The following is a 17,079-nucleotide window of genomic DNA, read 5'->3' as shown; positions in this document are numbered from 1 at the left end:
TGATTGAAAAAATGGTAGGCACTGTGAGAAGATAAAAAGTTCAGATAGGAAAATACAAACATAAAACCTGTCTCAAACGTATTTCCCTTCCAAATTGTCATGTAAGGTTTTTCAGGGACTTCTCTTTAGCTTCTTCTAGAAATCCAAATCTTTAAAGCACTTTCCTGCCACAGCAAACCTTTCAGGATCCAAATCCCACATGAGATATTCTTGGCAACTGATTGGTACTTTGTCTTTTAAATCTTCCAGTACTTACCTTTAAACCTTGGCCCTGGAAAAGAAGTGCCACTTGTCCATCAAAAGGCCACTGGCTCTCGGCAGCTTCCTGTCATGCCTTTCATTTTGTGAAAGATGATTCCCCCTAAATACACACTTATCATCTGGCTGTCATCAAACTCCCCCTTGTGTCTTTTGCGAGTAGAAATGTAGTACTCTTGAAGAGTTTGCAGGTATGATATGAAAGTTTGCACTTGCTCCCCTCCATAGATATTGGTGATCATGGTACTCACCCTTTCCTGGGAGCTTTTCGGAATTTACATTCCCTGTTATCCTTAAATAACACATTTCATTTAGACTGAGTGGCATTTTTATCATGCCATTTTAAAGGATGTTTTAATTACTCTATAAAGCACATACCCCAAGAAGTATTCATTGTGCCTGCATGCTATTAGACCTACAACTTCTAGTTTGCTGTGAGTTTTGAATAGGTGCCTAACATACCTATAAAATAGAATCCAGATTTGATACCTAGAATGCTGCTTCTGAGTTACCTTACACCTTTTTCTTCAGTCTTACAGTTTTTGCCATTACAGACAAAAAGAAAAATAAAAAATTGTCGCCTCTACATCCATCTCCCTGATACTACCCAAAACTGTGTTGTCTTAAATGTAACAAGTTAACTCCTTATGGAGAAGTTATTCCTAATGAAGGACCTTTAACAGTCTATTTCTTTAGTAACACAGATAAACATAGTATGGATCATTGGACAATTTGGATTAAAACTGGAGATGAGATTAAATAATTGTATAGGAAATTAAAGTTAATCCACTCTTCCTGGTATGAAAGTTATTTCTCTTCTCACATGCATTGTGAGATTAAAGTATTGTAAAACTCAATCTTGATTCTGTCCTGTTGTCTTCCATCCAACAGACTTGCTGGAATCAAAAAGCATCCAACCCCCTGTCCATCACTTATGTGAAACCCCACTTACCGTAGCAACTGTATCAATTTTTGTTAACATTTCAGGAAGACCATGATCATTTTTGTAGTTGTAGTAGTCTTGATCATTGGCTCAAGTCCTCACCAGTAACAGAAACTGTAGAACTATGACCTAGTTTTAAAGGCAAGAGTTACCGGGGCAAAAGAAAGATCTTCATGTTAAATATAAGATACTTCTGATTCCTTCAAGAAAATTAATTATTTATATGACCAAAGGAATTTCTTTTTGGATGAAAACTGCCCTAAATATTGCCCCACTGGGTGGCAGATCAACTGCATGATGATGGTGCATGCCAATATAATCGATTTTAAGAACAAAGGCACTTCAAAGCCCTAGATGAACAATTAAAAGCTGCCAAACCAATTTTTTTTCTAATTGGGTGTCACAGATAGATGGTGAATGAAAATTACTGATGAATACTACTTTTTAACAGCAAAACACCAATCTTAAAAAATCATTAAAGCATCTATCTTAAAAAATCATTAAAGCATCTATCCCGACTTTCTGGCACTTAAATTCCCCACTCATGCAATTTGATGTAATGCACACTTAAATGTTATTATTTTTATTCCTTTTTAACCAAACTAACAGATTATCTTTCCCTTTAAGGCATACTCCAAGTTTGTCCTGAGACCACCTGTTTGCATAGATTATAGATGCCCTGCTCTAGCTGTAGATAGGGCTTTTGGTTATGTATAAATTATATTACATGCTCTAGTTTCTACATTACACAGAAAGGAGTTCAGAGGCATAAGCACAAAATGCCATGTAGCCATTTGACAGACTACACTTTCTGCTTTTTATTTTTTCTTTTTTTTAAGATACTTAGTTTTAAGAAATTGGCATTATTTTACACATATGATAGTTATTTCTTCATCCTCTAGTAATGAAAGTGGTATGAACATGCTGAGGAAGCTTGGAAAATTAAACATATTCAAATCGACACTTTATGTCTTAGCTTAAAACTAGCTTTGCATGAAAGTATGCAAAGTACCACATTCTTATTGTGGCCTAATTTCTACCCTGGTACCGCTGAGATAAATCTGACTGTTTCAGTTGATTAAATTGTGTCAACACTCAGTTTCTCATTAAGGATAAGTATAAGCCATATTGGTAGTTCAGCTATCCAGATTTAATCAAACTGAAAAGTATCTTTTTCAGTATATTGCTATACTCAATATGTAATTTGTTCAAATATATTATTCTCCAAATATATTTAGAAGGGATTAAGATTTTAGACCATATTCTTTATAGAACTCCCATGGATATTACTGGCAGTATTCAGTGGGAAACAGTGCATGCAATACATAGTGTACATAGGAGAGAGCAAAATTTTGACCCTGATGCCATTCGGCATTTTAACAATACCAAACAATACATAAGTAAAAGCCAGAATTATTTCTTTAGAAGCTAAAATACCATTTGCATATTTTTCCTTAAGCAGTGGTGAGTATAAATAAAAATTTCCCATGCATTATAAATACTTCTTACTGAGTTGCACTTCTTCCAACAAATCTAGATGACTACTCATAGTGTTAGATGATCTCTTCAGTTTATATTTAAAGCAGCTAACTTAAGTGGCTAGCCAAAGAAAAACTACAAGGGAGAATTTATACACAAACTTTCAAAAACAATATGACTCACTCTAAAAAAGTGTGGGCCGCCTGTATGTCAGCAGACAACTGTATAATCTGAACTAAATTAATTAGATAAATTAATTATGCCTCCACATCAGAACAAAACAGTGGAGTGTTAATTACCCATAAGATCAAAAGTAGAAGTACAGTCATATTACAATATGTAGACAAAACAGGACTACTACCCAAAAAGCAGAAATATTGCTGCTCAGAAACCAAATCTTAGAAATGATGCACTGATTTTCTGGTTTCAGTTGCAGCTTATACTGTGGTAAGGTTTAAATGTTACAGCTATAGCTTTGTTGTTCTACTTCAAGAGTAGACCATAAGTCCACTTCATTTTCAGTCCTCTGTAGACAAATAGCCATCATTTTAGGAAAAAGTAGCATGGATCACAGCTATCTGCATATCAAGAAGTAACAGGAGGTGTGAAGACAACTTCTGCTGTACCCTCCTGGAAAGTGCTAATTTGGGTTGAGTCCTTATTCAGTTATATCATCAATCACAATGAAGTATATCTCAATTTTTAATCAAATTATAGTAGAAGAATATCAAGAAGAACTGAAGGTGAAGATAGTATGGCATTAGTAACCCCAAAAGATCTAAGGAAAGTGACATCCCTAAAGTTGAACAGGATGGTAAAGAAAGATTAAAAAGAGATGAACAAGCATTGAGTAGAGATCTGTACCTTCATGGACCCCAGTAAGTACTTGGTTCTTATTCCATCCCTCTCTTGCATGAATTTTCCCACAATTCAAAAGCAAGGAAACAATCAAGAAGAAATGGATGAATGGGAAGGGCCTTAGGGAAGGGCCTTGTAAAATGCTACAGAAGGTGAGCAGACTTGGATGGCAGAGAAGAAATACCAATGTTATTGTAAATTAAAGAAATCAGAGGAGAAAACTGGCGAGATGGGTGGTAAAAACCATCTAGGAGAACATTGCTCTATGGAAGTCTAATATGATTCATTTAAACAGTCTTGTAACCAAATGCTTAAGAAAGATCACTACTAAATATTGGTGTTCCCAGAGTCACTTGAGAGTATCTTCAAAAATCAAAAACTTTGGGTCCCAAGAAATTCAGAGTATTTCACTGTGCATATGTGGCATAGACTAAAAAAGGAAGGAAATGAACCATGCAGTTTACCAATGTAAAGGCAGGATGGGAGGGAGGAATAAAGGGCATCCCCAGGAAAGTATGTCGGTAGTGTAGTTAGGGAAAAAAAACCCAGATCCCTTAGTGCCCAAATCCTCTCTCGCCCTTGAGTTAAGTGAATTGAAAATGGTGCATTTTGTCATTAAAATGTATTAATCTACTTTTTTTCTCTTTTCCATCCCAGGAGGTGAATTAGTTGTCCCTCTACTTGTAGAAGACCCTTTAGATATCCCTCCTATTGCTACTCGTGCACCTTTCATTACACTTCCCCCTACCTTTCGCCCCCTCCTCACCATTATTGAGACCACCAAAGATTCCCTGTCCATGACCTCTGAGGCGGGGTTACCTTGCTTGTCGGACCAAGGCAGCGATGGTTGTGATGATGATGGCTTGGTGATATCTGGGTATGGCTCAGGGGAAACCTTTGACTCTAACCTACCCCCTACTGATGATGAAGATTTTTACACCACCTTCTCCTTGGTAACAGATAAGAGTCTTTCCACTTCAATCTTCGAAGGTGGCTACAAAGCACACGCACCCAAGTGGGAATCCAAGGACTTTAGACCTAACAAAGTCTCCGAAACTGGTAGGACTACTACCACGTCTTTGTCCCCTGAGCTGATCCGCTCCACAGCTTCGTCCTCGACTGGGATGGTGCCCAAATTGCCAGCCGGCAAAATGAATAACCGTGAGCTCAAACCCCAGCCTGACATAGTCTTGCTTCCGTTGCCCACTGCCTATGAGCTAGACAGCACAAAGCTGAAGAGCCCGCTAATCACTTCCCCCATGTTCCGTAATGTGCCCACAGCAAACCCCACGGAGCCAGGAATCAGACGGGTTCCGGGGGCCTCAGAGGTGGTCCGTGAGTCGAGCAGCACAACGGGGATGGTCGTCGGCATAGTGGCTGCTGCCGCCCTCTGCATCCTCATCCTCCTGTATGCCATGTACAAGTACAGGAACAGGGACGAGGGGTCCTATCAGGTGGACGAGACGCGGAACTACATCAGCAACTCAGCCCAGAGCAACGGCACGATCGTGAAGGAGAAGCAGCAGAGCTCAAAGAGTGGCCACAAGAAACAGAAAAACAAGGACAAAGAGTATTATGTGTAAAAAAGAATACTTATTTATTTATAAATATATAAATATTTAATGAGATTTAACTGAAATATCAGAACCATTGCAGCGAACGAGATGATTGGGAGATATCATTTGTGGGAAAAAGTATTGAGAAAAAAATTTTCAGCAGTGACTGTTAATGTCTCAGTCATCGCTTGGAGTCAGCAAACTCTGCCCTAATGTATTATAAAGCACACTTAGCGTTCTGGAGATGGCGCACGCAGCTCTGCCCTGTTAGTGAACTTGGACGTCTCCAAATCTCCTCCTCCGCTGAACTTTCTGCAAAGGTAGAAGACTTCATGGCTTACTTGTTTCATATCTCCAAGTGAGTCTTTAACAATGTTCGTGATCCCTGACTGTATCGATAATTTTTCAGTTTACTTATTTAAAAAAAAAAAAAAAAGAAAAAAAAGAAGGAAAAAGAAAAAATGCAATTATTAAACAACAGAAAAATGTTGAACAAACTGATCTGGCCACGTCCAGAATACATACAATTTTTCAAGATTGGAGGAGGGGAATAAATGATTTTGGAGACTGTTGGTTTTTTGGTTTGGTTTGGTTTTGTTTCTTGGGTTGTTTTTTGTTTGGTGTTTTCCATTTCTAAGGGTTGTGGGAGGGAAGGGTGGAGAGGAACAGTGTGGGGGGTGAACCAGGACATGACTTGAGAAGAAATCTCGGAAAAAAAAATAATCCATAACAAATAAAGAGAGACTATTGCCATATATGAACTCAAAAGCTACCCATGGTGTTTACTCTGCATATCTGGTTGTGTTGTCTCTAGAATCCGTCGTCTTGCAGTAAGTTGTTTGCTAACAACGCAGTGAAAGTGTCTGATGGGTAGTGCTGAAGAAAGTTATTACGGAAAGCTGGTTCCCTTGGATCTGGCTCCAGTATTTGCAATTAAACTGGAGAGTAGATGGGTTTGGGTCTGTTCTGATCAGTCTTTGGCTTTATTTGAGAATATCACTTAGTATGCATTAGCACAGCCAAACTATGGTTAAGGGATTTGAAGATTCAAAATAGAATGCTTAAAAAATGGTTAACCGTTCAGAGCTGAATATATCATGCAAAAATAAAGGAGCCTTCTTCTGGGTTCTGGTTCTGTGACTGATTGCAATGCATGCAAAAAATAATAATAAATCCATTTAATAAAGAGATCAGAAAGACACCACTGGAGTTCAACTTGTGACAAGACCCATAAATGTCAGAAAAGCTAAATACTTGTTAAAGAATGAAAAATTTTTTTGACATAAAACTTTTTCATATGTAATATTTTAATTTTGTAGCTTGACATTTCAGATCATGTCTGTCTTTCCATTTGCCCTATTCTCCCTTTTCCTTCTCTTTTTTATAAAAGAAAATAAATGAAGCTGCTGTGACACACAAAAATAATAAAGACAAAGTAATTTAATAATATAATATATATATACACACAGATATATTTATCATGGTATGTTTGACGGGACGACTGGAATAGAAGTTCTGTTATGGTTTTAATGTGGAATGAGAATGTTCTTGAAGAACAAAGTAGAACAAAACAGACAACAAAATCAAACCTTAAAATGTGAAGAGTGTGTGTTTTAGCTTTGTCACAGTTACCTGTGTCAAAAAAAGAAAAAAAAAATCTAAAATTTTGTTTACATATTTTATTACTATTTTTTTTTTGCTAGTATAATTTATATATGGATACCCTGATGGTGTATATACTGTTTCATGGTTAAATTGGGAATGTCTTCTGTTTTTATTTAACTTATTTAATTTGCTTGTTTCGTTTCTAGATTTTCCCAGTTATTGTGAAAAGGATTATCTTACTGTACAGAAAAATAGCCAGGCAGTTTGATGGCCATGCCTATCATGTGCAAATAAGCAAATGAGGGAGAGAGAGGCAGAGAGGAAACAACAAAAACCAGGATGGATTGAGACTCTGGAATATCAGAAATGTACACTTTTTCTGTATACGGATGAAAACTAATCAGCTGTTTAGGTTTAGAAATCTACTCTTGCTGGTGTTTATAAATCGCATGAATATTTGACTTTGAAGAAGTGTCATCAAATACACACACGCACATGGGAACTTAAATTCAAAGAAACAGCCTTCTCAAACATTTAGAGAAGATGCTTTCATGTTAACAGATATTTTCAGTGTGTGTATGTGTGCGTGTGTGTGGTGCGTGTGTGCGAGGTTGAGCTTTTTTTTCCTTTTTTATTTTTTATACTAAAAAGAAAAAAAAGACAGGTTTTAAAAAGGTATGAAAGCACGATTTTAGATGACTTAACTGGCCGAAACTATATAAAGTTGATTATATCTTGATGTCTGTAAAAGATTGCTGTTCTTGGAGTCTTGGAGTCTTGTGAAATGATTTCCTGCTTTCTTTCTTCCTTTCCTTTTTGCTTTCCTTTTTTGAGTTAAGGGAAAAAGATTTACACTTTCCTTTTTTTGTGTAAGTTTCTATTGGACAGTTTTGGGAACATGTGCATTTCTGTATGTGGGCTTCTACCATATCCCTGTTGCTTTATGGACAACCTAAAGAATTTTTATTTGAGTTGTCGTGATGTTATTGCTTTTTTCCCTTTCTTTTTTTTCCTTTTTGATTCTTTTTCTTTTCTTATTAGCATTTTGTTTAAAGATATGCTTAGCAATAAAATGTTCTTCCCAAAGCCTTGGATGTTGCTTGGGTTTTTATTTCTGAAATACTTCAGGGAAATTCCAGACCTTTTTCCAGGTGAAAAGTAGTCTGTGAAAAGTAGTAGGAGGATACCTTTTACCAGGTATCCTCTATCCTGTGAGAATATTTAGCCATCAAATTACAGAATTGTGTTCATGTTTGCGTGCTTTCATTAGTCCAATGAATCTTAATTCTTTCCTTTTCAGGGTCATAAATTCAACTTGACTATGGGGTTTACCTCCACCACTCCCAACTCCTTGTCCCCCAACACCACCTCAGTGGGGTACACATTAGTTCCCTGGAATACGGGTTTCAGTGACCTCAGATAAAAGCATACCTAAGACATTGACTTATATGCCCTTTCTAATGTGTTGCCTGGCGTCAGTCTCCCTTTGAAGTGTGTAGCTCTTACCATGACCCTCTTCTGTGGACAGCAGGCTATGTTTGTTATGCTGCAGCAGCTAAATCCTTTGGGGATTTGGTTGCCAATTTGATACGAGAAAGCCTTCTCATCATTTTATATGAGGATCTAAGTTCCTCTGAATTTATCTATGATTTTCCACACACTATTTAAGGAACTTAGTTTACTTACTTTGTGTGCTATGGATCAGACTTAGGTAATTAAAGTAGATGGTCTGAGTCTTTATGTCATTCCAGGTTCTGAGTCTCCTAAAACCCCCATCACAGCTGCTGCCTGCCCCTTGTTGTCCTACTGAGCATTATAGCCTATTACGATTCTGGCCAGCATGCAAAATTGCCAGTATCCTGTCGTCTTTACCAAGTGAACTTCAGTTCATGCTAGTAGGTTTTTTCCAAACTATATGTTCCCAAGCTACTTGCAAGATTTGACTTTTTAGAGGCATCTGGAGGTCAGCCAAATGAGTGTTTCACAGCCATTTCATTTTCAACCAAGGATGATACAGAATCCACAGCTCTTTTGAGCAGTGTTTTCCACAGATTTCACTTCCAACCAAATTAGACTCAGGATAAACAATACTTTTTTCAGGTATTTTAATTTGTTCAGGTATTGCCTTTGATTTTCCACATTGGTTTTGCTCACATTTGCGTGCATGAGAATGTGTATTTGTATGTACATATGAAGTTTTTTAATTTTACTGTTTTCGGTTCTCTTCTGAGTCATGTCCTAACACCTTACAGATCCTCGCAAGTATCAAACCCACAGGTTCTGGTCTAAACTCCAGTCTTGTTTCCCTCCCAAAATCATGAAATTCCTGGATGATATTCCCAACTAATATTCCTAATATTCCTACTACTACTAATGTCCTAATATTCCCAGTACTGGAGCAGTCAGCTGGCATGTGAGAGACCTAGGTCTGAACTTAATTGCTTTTTCTAATATTGCAGAAAATTTCCTCATCACAAGCAGTTGGTGTTCTGAGAAAAGCATTTTTCTTTTCGCAGTGCTTTTCTCAAAACCTGTTATACTTCATATCATTATGAAATATTATGTGAAGCAAGAAATTTCAACCTGATTTACCCTAACTCTCTAGCTATAGTCACTCTTTTCATTTTCCCTGTCACCTAATGACCATTTTATTACTTAAGCTAAATGAATGTGTCAGAAAAGAGATTTCATTGTTGCCTAAAAGGCTTGGGATTATTGTGTGTGTTTGGCTTATCACAGAATCATAGAATTGTTGAGGTTGAAAGGGACCTCTGGAGATCATCTCGTCCAAGCACTACCTCCCCAAAGCAGGGTCAGCTACAGCAAGTTGCTGCCCAGTCAGGTTTTTAATATCTCCATATGTAAACTCCACAGCCTCTCTGGGCAACCTGTTCTAGTGTGACCACCCTCACTAGAAACAATTTTTGTTGTGGTTAGATGGAATTTATCATTTCTTAATTTGTGCCTGTTCCCTTTTACCCTTTTTCTGGGTAACACTGAGAAGAGCCTGGCTCCCTCTTCTTTACAACTGCCTTTCGGGCATTTATATGTATTAAGAAGATTCCCTATAAGCCTTCTCCAAACTGAACAGTCCCAGCTCTCTCAGCCTCTCCTTACTCATCTTCAAAGTCCCTTGCTGGACTCACTCCAGTATCTGCAAAATCTGGAATAGACAAAATTGTCTTACCACCTCACTAAGGTAGAGATATAGCTCTTTTGAAGGACGAGGGCTTGGCAGTTGCTCCTCTTCTCAGCATTTTCTACTGGTAAGCAACATCCCACTTACTGTTTCACTTTTGAAGATCCCTGTCATAGATGCCTAGTTCCACTCTTCCCAAAACTGTCCAGCACATCTCTCCTGACTGCACATCTCTCCTGACTGCAGTAAGGAATAATTTCTTTACAAGTGCTGAGAAAAGTTAGAAAGATATAAGAACTGATGGGCCCTAGACTTCCATTCCTGGTGTTGCAGGAAAATGCTAGCAAGGAATAGCTTCAATGCTGGTTCTTTTTCCAGATATTTCATGCCTCTGGGCTGGGAGGGAGGGCAGAGTATTGCAACCAAGGGTGTCATGATAAATGCAGGAGGTTGGGATGTGAAGTCTTGATGGATTCTTACTCTTTATTGGAGAAAATTTCCCTGCAGTAACATTTGTTGGGTTATTTAAGAAACAAAATTAGAATCTCATTCAATTTGGTAAAACACTGCTTTACATACAGAAAGCTATTGCACTCCAATTTTCCTTCAGACTATACATGTTGTACAGGGTGATATCTCATGTCTGTCCCCAAATGTTCCTGATAACTCACTTTCTCTGGAAAGCCTGTTCATGTCATCTTTCACACACCAGCAAATCAGTGTCTTTCAAGGTAAATTTTCAATAAATGCTTGGTCTGCAGAGATTTGATATTTATAATTTGGGCACATAGATTTTATGGAGAGGAACAGAGCACACACACACAACAGATTATGTTGGACTGCATAAGGCTGGATAAGGGCTTAAATTTCAAAGTTATTGAGGTGGCTGATTCTTATTGAAAACAGGGGAAATCAACTACGTAAATAATACCTTTAAAAATTGAGACCATTTCAGTGTAGTAGTGAGATAAAGTTAATTAGCTAGTGTTAATTGCTTGGGCTTTTGCAGCACCAAATGGTGTAGGCAAGTGGTGGACAAGGTTCCACTCTCTCTCCCTTATATAAGCTTTACAGAACTCACCTGCCTTCACTGTGGGAGTCAAAATAAGAGATAGCTCAGATCTGCTGTAAATTACCTGGAGAGGAATCCATTTCAGCATGCTAGGATGGAAGCTGTATGAGCATGTTGTTTCCTTAAATTCAGTTAAAGAAGAAGAAAAAAGAATTGCACATGGTTCCATACCTTGTACAGAAGCACAAACCTGTACACCTGCCACAAAGCACAACCTAAGGCCACTCAGCAGGAGTTTTCATCTACCACTCAATGCATGTCTTTTGTCGCCTTTTGTTCACAGAAGAAAAGCAAGAGGCAATGTCCACGTGGAGTTAGCAAAATCCTGAGCAAGCAGCTGGGAAAACCTTAGGCATGCTTTTCTTCCATGGCTCATATGCTGGGCACTATGTCTAACAGCTTTGGCTGGCTCACTGGAAGAAAAATCCAAAAAATATAGATAAATATAATGATGCTGGCAAAGCTTTTGGAACACCATGAAAAAATTCACTCAGAGAGCATTTGGGTTTCAAGAGTAGTTACATAAAGAGTTAAAACACTGGACCACAAAACAGGACTGAATCACACCATGGAAACAAAAGTGGAAATGGAAAAAGTGAAGGCTCTGAAAACCATCAGCATCTGAATGACTTGTTGGTTCAGATAGTTCTTCACAGTTCTCAGTCTTATAGCTTGGCCCAGTAATTCACAGTCAGTACTACCAAGTGGTGGTAACAGCAGGTCTTTAGTAGAGTGGTGTAATAGTTAAATGGAAGGATGATTCACAGGGTGATGAGGAATCCCCTTCTGAGAAACAGTTTACAAGGGCTATTTGTAAGAGCAAATTAAGAGGGAGAGACAGAGTCTGCATGCAGCGCACAGCCATGTACCCAGTAAAGCAGCAGGTGAAGAACAGGATTTTGATTTCCAAAGCTAAGAATGCATGAGCTGAGCTGTGCCAGGGCTGAGCGTTTATGTAACTTGAATCAAGCCCTTTTCTCCACATGCATTATGAACCAGAGTTTATTTGCATCACTGTTTCTCCCTCAGAATTCCAACCTTATCCAGGCATCAGAAGCAGGACACTTTCAGTATGTCTATTTGAACTCTCTGAGCATTTGATCTCTATCACTTCTTCTGCATCATATGTTTGGCGATTATTCATTTCTGTCTGTTCTCTGAGTCACAAATGTTAATTTACATCCATAGTTACATTGTGAGCTGATGCTAGTATCTCCCCTGTGCATGGATGGAAATTAAGACAGACTTGCCTGTGGTTATATAGAAAAACCATGGTTGTAACAAGATTAGCCTCCCAAAGCTTCTGGACTCGCGCACTCCAAAGAGCACTGTGGTGCTGCCTGAGGTAGAGTACATCCAGTCCTCCTGTTCACTTTAGCCTCTCCAAATCATGAACTGGCTGCCAGATTTCAAAGACTTAGAGCAAACGGTGGAAATACAGGAACTTCTTAAAAGAGAATAAGACTCTTTTAAACTAAGAAAGCCATTTTAAATTGGAAAGTATTAGGTTTTCAACTGTTTATTTAAAATGTCCCAGTTTTATACACGCTGGTAAAGACAGAGGAGCATTCAGGCATTTGAACACCCAGAGCAACTTCTAGTCTGCAAGTCTAGCTTTACCGTCTGCAAATGCCTGCAGAAAATCACTACCTGCATCTGTAGTATTTTGCTATAAACAACTTGTTATACCATTATAATAACATTGATGACAACACGATTTTATTACATCTAATTATAGGAAGGAAGACTAAATGCCATATTACAGCCCTTCAACTCCAGGGTCAGTAGGAAGTCAAGTTGATTGTTATCTTTCACAGTCTGCAGTGAAGTGCAGAGTGTTGCCAAGATTTTAGCTAACAAAGATCTTGTTATCTGGATAAATTGGGTTATAACTATTACAAACATTCAGAACCTACAACGACTTCTTTTGAAGCTGATGGCAAATCCCTTACAGTAAACAGAGTGCTCTCATTCCATAAATCTCAGCAAGTTTTACTTTTAAAACAGTTTAGGCTTTTTTTATTTTTTTTCCCTTTACCCCGTGGTGTTCACTATTTTTTTAAATATTAGCCACATTATGGTCATTAAGAAAAAAAAAAGAAACAAAAGAAAAGGTGGTTTAGCATTGTCAAAACTTACTTGGTAAAAAGAAATTGGCTTCAGCTTACATAGCAAGCAACCTTGAGCTGAGTCAAAGCCTGGTACCTAATGGCCATTCACGCATATAAACAAGAAATATTTTGCAAACTAACTGATCAATTAAAAGTATTATGGAACAATCCGTTTTATTCGGGAGATTTCTGAGCTATAAATAAGAGTCCTAGATTCATTCTGCCTCACAGTTTGGGCCAGAAGAGCACTAGCACTACACCAGCAGCAGTAGGTACTACATTTCTGCACTGACAACAAGGCCCTCATCCTCAAGAAATATCAGGCAGGGCTGAAATGTCTTTATATGCCAGGACTCCAGTAGTAGAGAACTAAGTGCTGGTTTGAAGATTATAAAAAAACCTAACAAAACCCAAAACACTCACAGCCCTGTGCCTTGGGCTGCAGTTCAGCAGTTGTCTGCTTCAAATGAAGTCTTTGGCTGGGAGGTGAGAACATCATGTGGTGATATAACCTGCAGCAGCACTACATTTTTGGAGGTAGGATGTGCTCTTGCTCTCAACCACTCATAAGCACCATTCAGTCTTTAGTCTTTAGTCTTCAGTCTTCAGTCATGACAACAAATCAAATAACTTCAGTGCCTAGGCATTCACTGCCTCTGCGTTTCTGAGCCACAGCCCTTTGTCTGCAATGCAGACAACAATGAAGACAATGCAGCAACTAGGAGACAATAGCCACAAAGCATTCAGCCCAGAAGATTTTTAAATGTAAAGATATGGAAATGCATCCTCCCACAAAGCACAGGACTATATATATGGCTACTAAAAAACCATAGCACTACCTGTGGTGAAACATTATTGAAGCATTCTGCCACCAAGGAAACATCAGTCCCAAGCGTTTGTCTATGGTTTGATTTCTCTTTTGTCTTGGCCCTTGCTGGCAACAATAAAAATCCAAATTAAAAAGCTCTTATTAGTGATGTAGTGAGCTAGCAGACTGTACAGTTGAAGTGTTCATCAGTGTTAGAAAGGAGGGGAAAAGAATCTGAAACTGTCTAACACTCACAGTAAACAAAGATATGTGAGTTTTATGCTAAGAACATTTCTGCTTCTGTGCAGTTATCTCTTACTGCCAGAATAGCCCTAAGGATTAAGATGGTTTATTGGGATCAAATGCCTTATAGATTATTATAGTGCTGGCTGTTTACTTGTTCACACTAAAATGAAGAACTATGCTTATATCCCTGTATGTGCATCTCTCAATCACAAATCCTGTTCCATTTTCTAAATGGACCAGCCCAGATTCCCAGCCTATCTTATTTTCCATATCCAAGATAAATCTCTAAAGACATATTGCTGTCTCTAAATACAGCTACGCCTGTGTAGCTGGTCTATCCCTTAAAAGCACTGTCAGCAGTCAGATCTTGGCACTTACTGCCAGCAATAAACACAAAACTTTGCTATAGGGTTGTTTAGGCAGGAATAGATGTGACAAATGGGTTAGAGGCTGAATTATCTCATGGTTAAAGAAGCTGAGGGTTAAGGAGGGAAAGAAATTTGGAGTGTTAGCCTAGACATGCTCTTCTGCAGGAATGTCAACTGTGCCCTTGGAGGTATAAGACTTTTGAGGTCATTTAGCACAGATTTTTTTTTATGTTGTCTGGTGTATAAAATAGGTGCCTTTAACCAAGAGGATTAGAAGAAAAAAAAAAAAAAGCCAAAAGCCAAAAAGCCAAGCTAGCCTCTTGCTTGCTGTCAGCAGTTGAAGTTCCCTTCACAACAGAGCAGAGGTTCTGCAACCTTGGCTGGCCTCAGCATTGCCATACCTGTATGCTCTTCCTGAGCCTGACATGCATAACCAAGGATCTCACAAAACTAAACACCTTACAGAGCCCAATCTGAGAAGTAAGGTCTGAATTCAGATGAACTGCCACTCTTTTGTCCTGTCTTGTCACTGAAAAGAGCCTGCTTCTATCTCTTTTACACTGTCTTTTCAGTTATTTATGTACATCGATAAGATTCCCCCTGAGACTTCTCTTCTCCAGGCTGAACAGTCCCAGCTATCTTGGCCTTTCCTCCTCCTTTCCTCCTAGGAGAGATGCTTCAATCCCTTTATTATTTTCATGGACATTTGTTGGATTGTCTCATGTCTGGGGAGCATAGAGCTGGACCCAGTACTCCAGGTGTGGCTTTACCAGTGCTGAGTAGAGGGGAAGCAGGATCACTACTCTCAGCCTGCAGACAACACTCCTGCTTATGCAGCCTGGGATACCATTAGCCTTCTTTCGGCAAAGGCACATTTCTGGCTGAAGTTCAACTTGGTGTCCACCAGGTCCTTTTCTGCAAAGCTGCTCTCCAGCTGGTTGGCCCCCAGCATGTACTGGTGCATGGAGTTCTTCCTCCAAGGCGCACAACTTTGCACTTCTCCATGTTGAGTTTCATGAGGTTCCTGTTGGCTCATTTTTCCAGCCTGTTGAGGTCCCTGTGAATAGTAGCACCACCCTCTGGTGCATCAGATGCCACTCCTACTGTTGTGTCACCAGCAGAACTTGCTGAGGGTACACTGCCATATCATCCACATAATTAATGAAGATGTGGAGCAGGACTGGACCCAGTATGGATCCCCTAGGGTTCACTTCTAGTCACTGGCCTGCAGCTAGACTTGATGTCACCGATCAACATCCTCTGGGCCCAGCCATTCAACCGGTTTTCAATCTACCTCTCATCCAGCCCATACTTCAAAACTTGTTTTAAATGCCAAAATGCCACTCATCGTGCCTGACTTTTGCACAGATGCCTGATGATTCCCATGTTTGGGAAGTTATTGGTGTGATTTTGTTGCTGACCTGTTCTATGATCCCATCTTTACTCTTTGGATTGTTCTGCATTTTATCCAGCAACTATGTGATATAAAAGAGACATCTCTATGACAGCAATTGAAATTTAGGTCTTTTCACTGCTATTTTAGTAGCCTCAAAGAAATTGGCCTTGTAACTCTATGTTGGGGGTTTTGGGGTTTTTTTTGCACTCTTTGCTCCATAGTAGTTCCATTTCAAAATGAAGGATAGAAAACATCTCCCCCTGTGTAGTCTGCAGTTCAGCGATTCAAGTGCTGGGAGTCTGGGTTTGTATATTCCTCAAGCAAGAGAGACACCAGAATTCTGCTAAATCATAAGCTAATCACTGCAAGGTCTGCAGAGGTGCTTGAGTTTCTTACCTAGAAATCAGGACATTTGTGTTAAAGTTCACAAATTCAAGAATCTTAGTTAAGTTTGTATAAGTCAATAAATACAAGCAGAAAGAGAATATGTCATCCCTGCCTGAAGCCAAGGAGCCCAAGGAAGAGGGGAATGATGCATACTGCAAGCTGTCTAAAATTATCTGCCTTCACCCCCTGATACTCTAGTATCAGCACCTGTTTAACATAACAGCCCTGTGAATGTTGGAATGAGCCATCCATCTGTACCTCCATATTAGATATAGGCAAGTCTGGGGGTCAGGTTAATCACTAAATCCAGTCTGAATGTGCTTTAAGTGCTAGAAAAACACAAACTATTATCCTAAGTTTTCCATCATACCAAATATAACCTAAGAAAGAAACAAGGGTCCTGGCACCATAAAGCCTACGAGTTTAAATAGAGGCCTTTTACTCTGAACATCTAACAAAGGAAAGTTTGGTGTGAAGTTTTTCTAATACCTGACACTTTGATGAAGAAAAGTAGGAAGTCCTCCAAGTGAAGTACCTGAGGTTATTAGAGAAATAATCTAATTTGTATAAACAGAATTTAGTCAAGTCACTAGTTAAATAGTTCTGCAATTAACAAATGTGCCTTCAGAATGTTAATAGATGTCTTGACCTCAAGTCTCACAGCTCAGCTAAAGGTACTTTAGCAATGTAATAGAGAAGTGTTTGGGGGGGCAGATTTTTTTTTTGTTTACTTTCAAGTATAGGCACTGCAGCTGGAATCAAAACATGACACTATCTAACACTAGATTTCTCTGGACTGGTGAAAAGATGAGGAACATCAAGTCTGGATGGGACAAAAATTTTGTGATGAAGT

At 38.9% G+C, this 17,079-nt stretch overlaps 1 protein-coding gene across 44 annotated transcripts in view; it reads left to right on the top strand.

The window, feature by feature from the left end:
• NRXN3 (neurexin 3) overlaps nucleotides 1–7,785 on the top strand; it is a 997,539-nt gene extending 989,754 nt beyond the window's left edge. For 23 of the 44 annotated variants that reach the window (XR_003991147.1, XR_003991145.1, XR_003991143.1 and 20 more), the window contains one exon: nucleotides 4,196–7,785. Coding sequence is in view for 37 of the 44 variants with exons in the window: in XM_030484277.1 (XP_030340137.1) it covers nucleotides 4,196–5,121 (926 nt within the window). In the remaining 7 variants the exon portion in view is untranslated. The other 21 variants (XM_030484282.1, XM_030484271.1, XM_030484270.1 and 18 more) reach the window with 4 other exon arrangements.
• Nucleotides 7,786–17,079: the final 9,294 nt, after the last annotated feature.

The sequence above is a fragment of the Strigops habroptila genome, chromosome 4 (genome assembly GCF_004027225.2).
Source record: "Strigops habroptila isolate Jane chromosome 4, bStrHab1.2.pri, whole genome shotgun sequence".
NCBI lineage: Eukaryota > Metazoa > Chordata > Aves > Psittaciformes > Psittacidae > Strigops > Strigops habroptila.
This window is presented reverse-complemented; position numbering and strand designations above follow the sequence as displayed.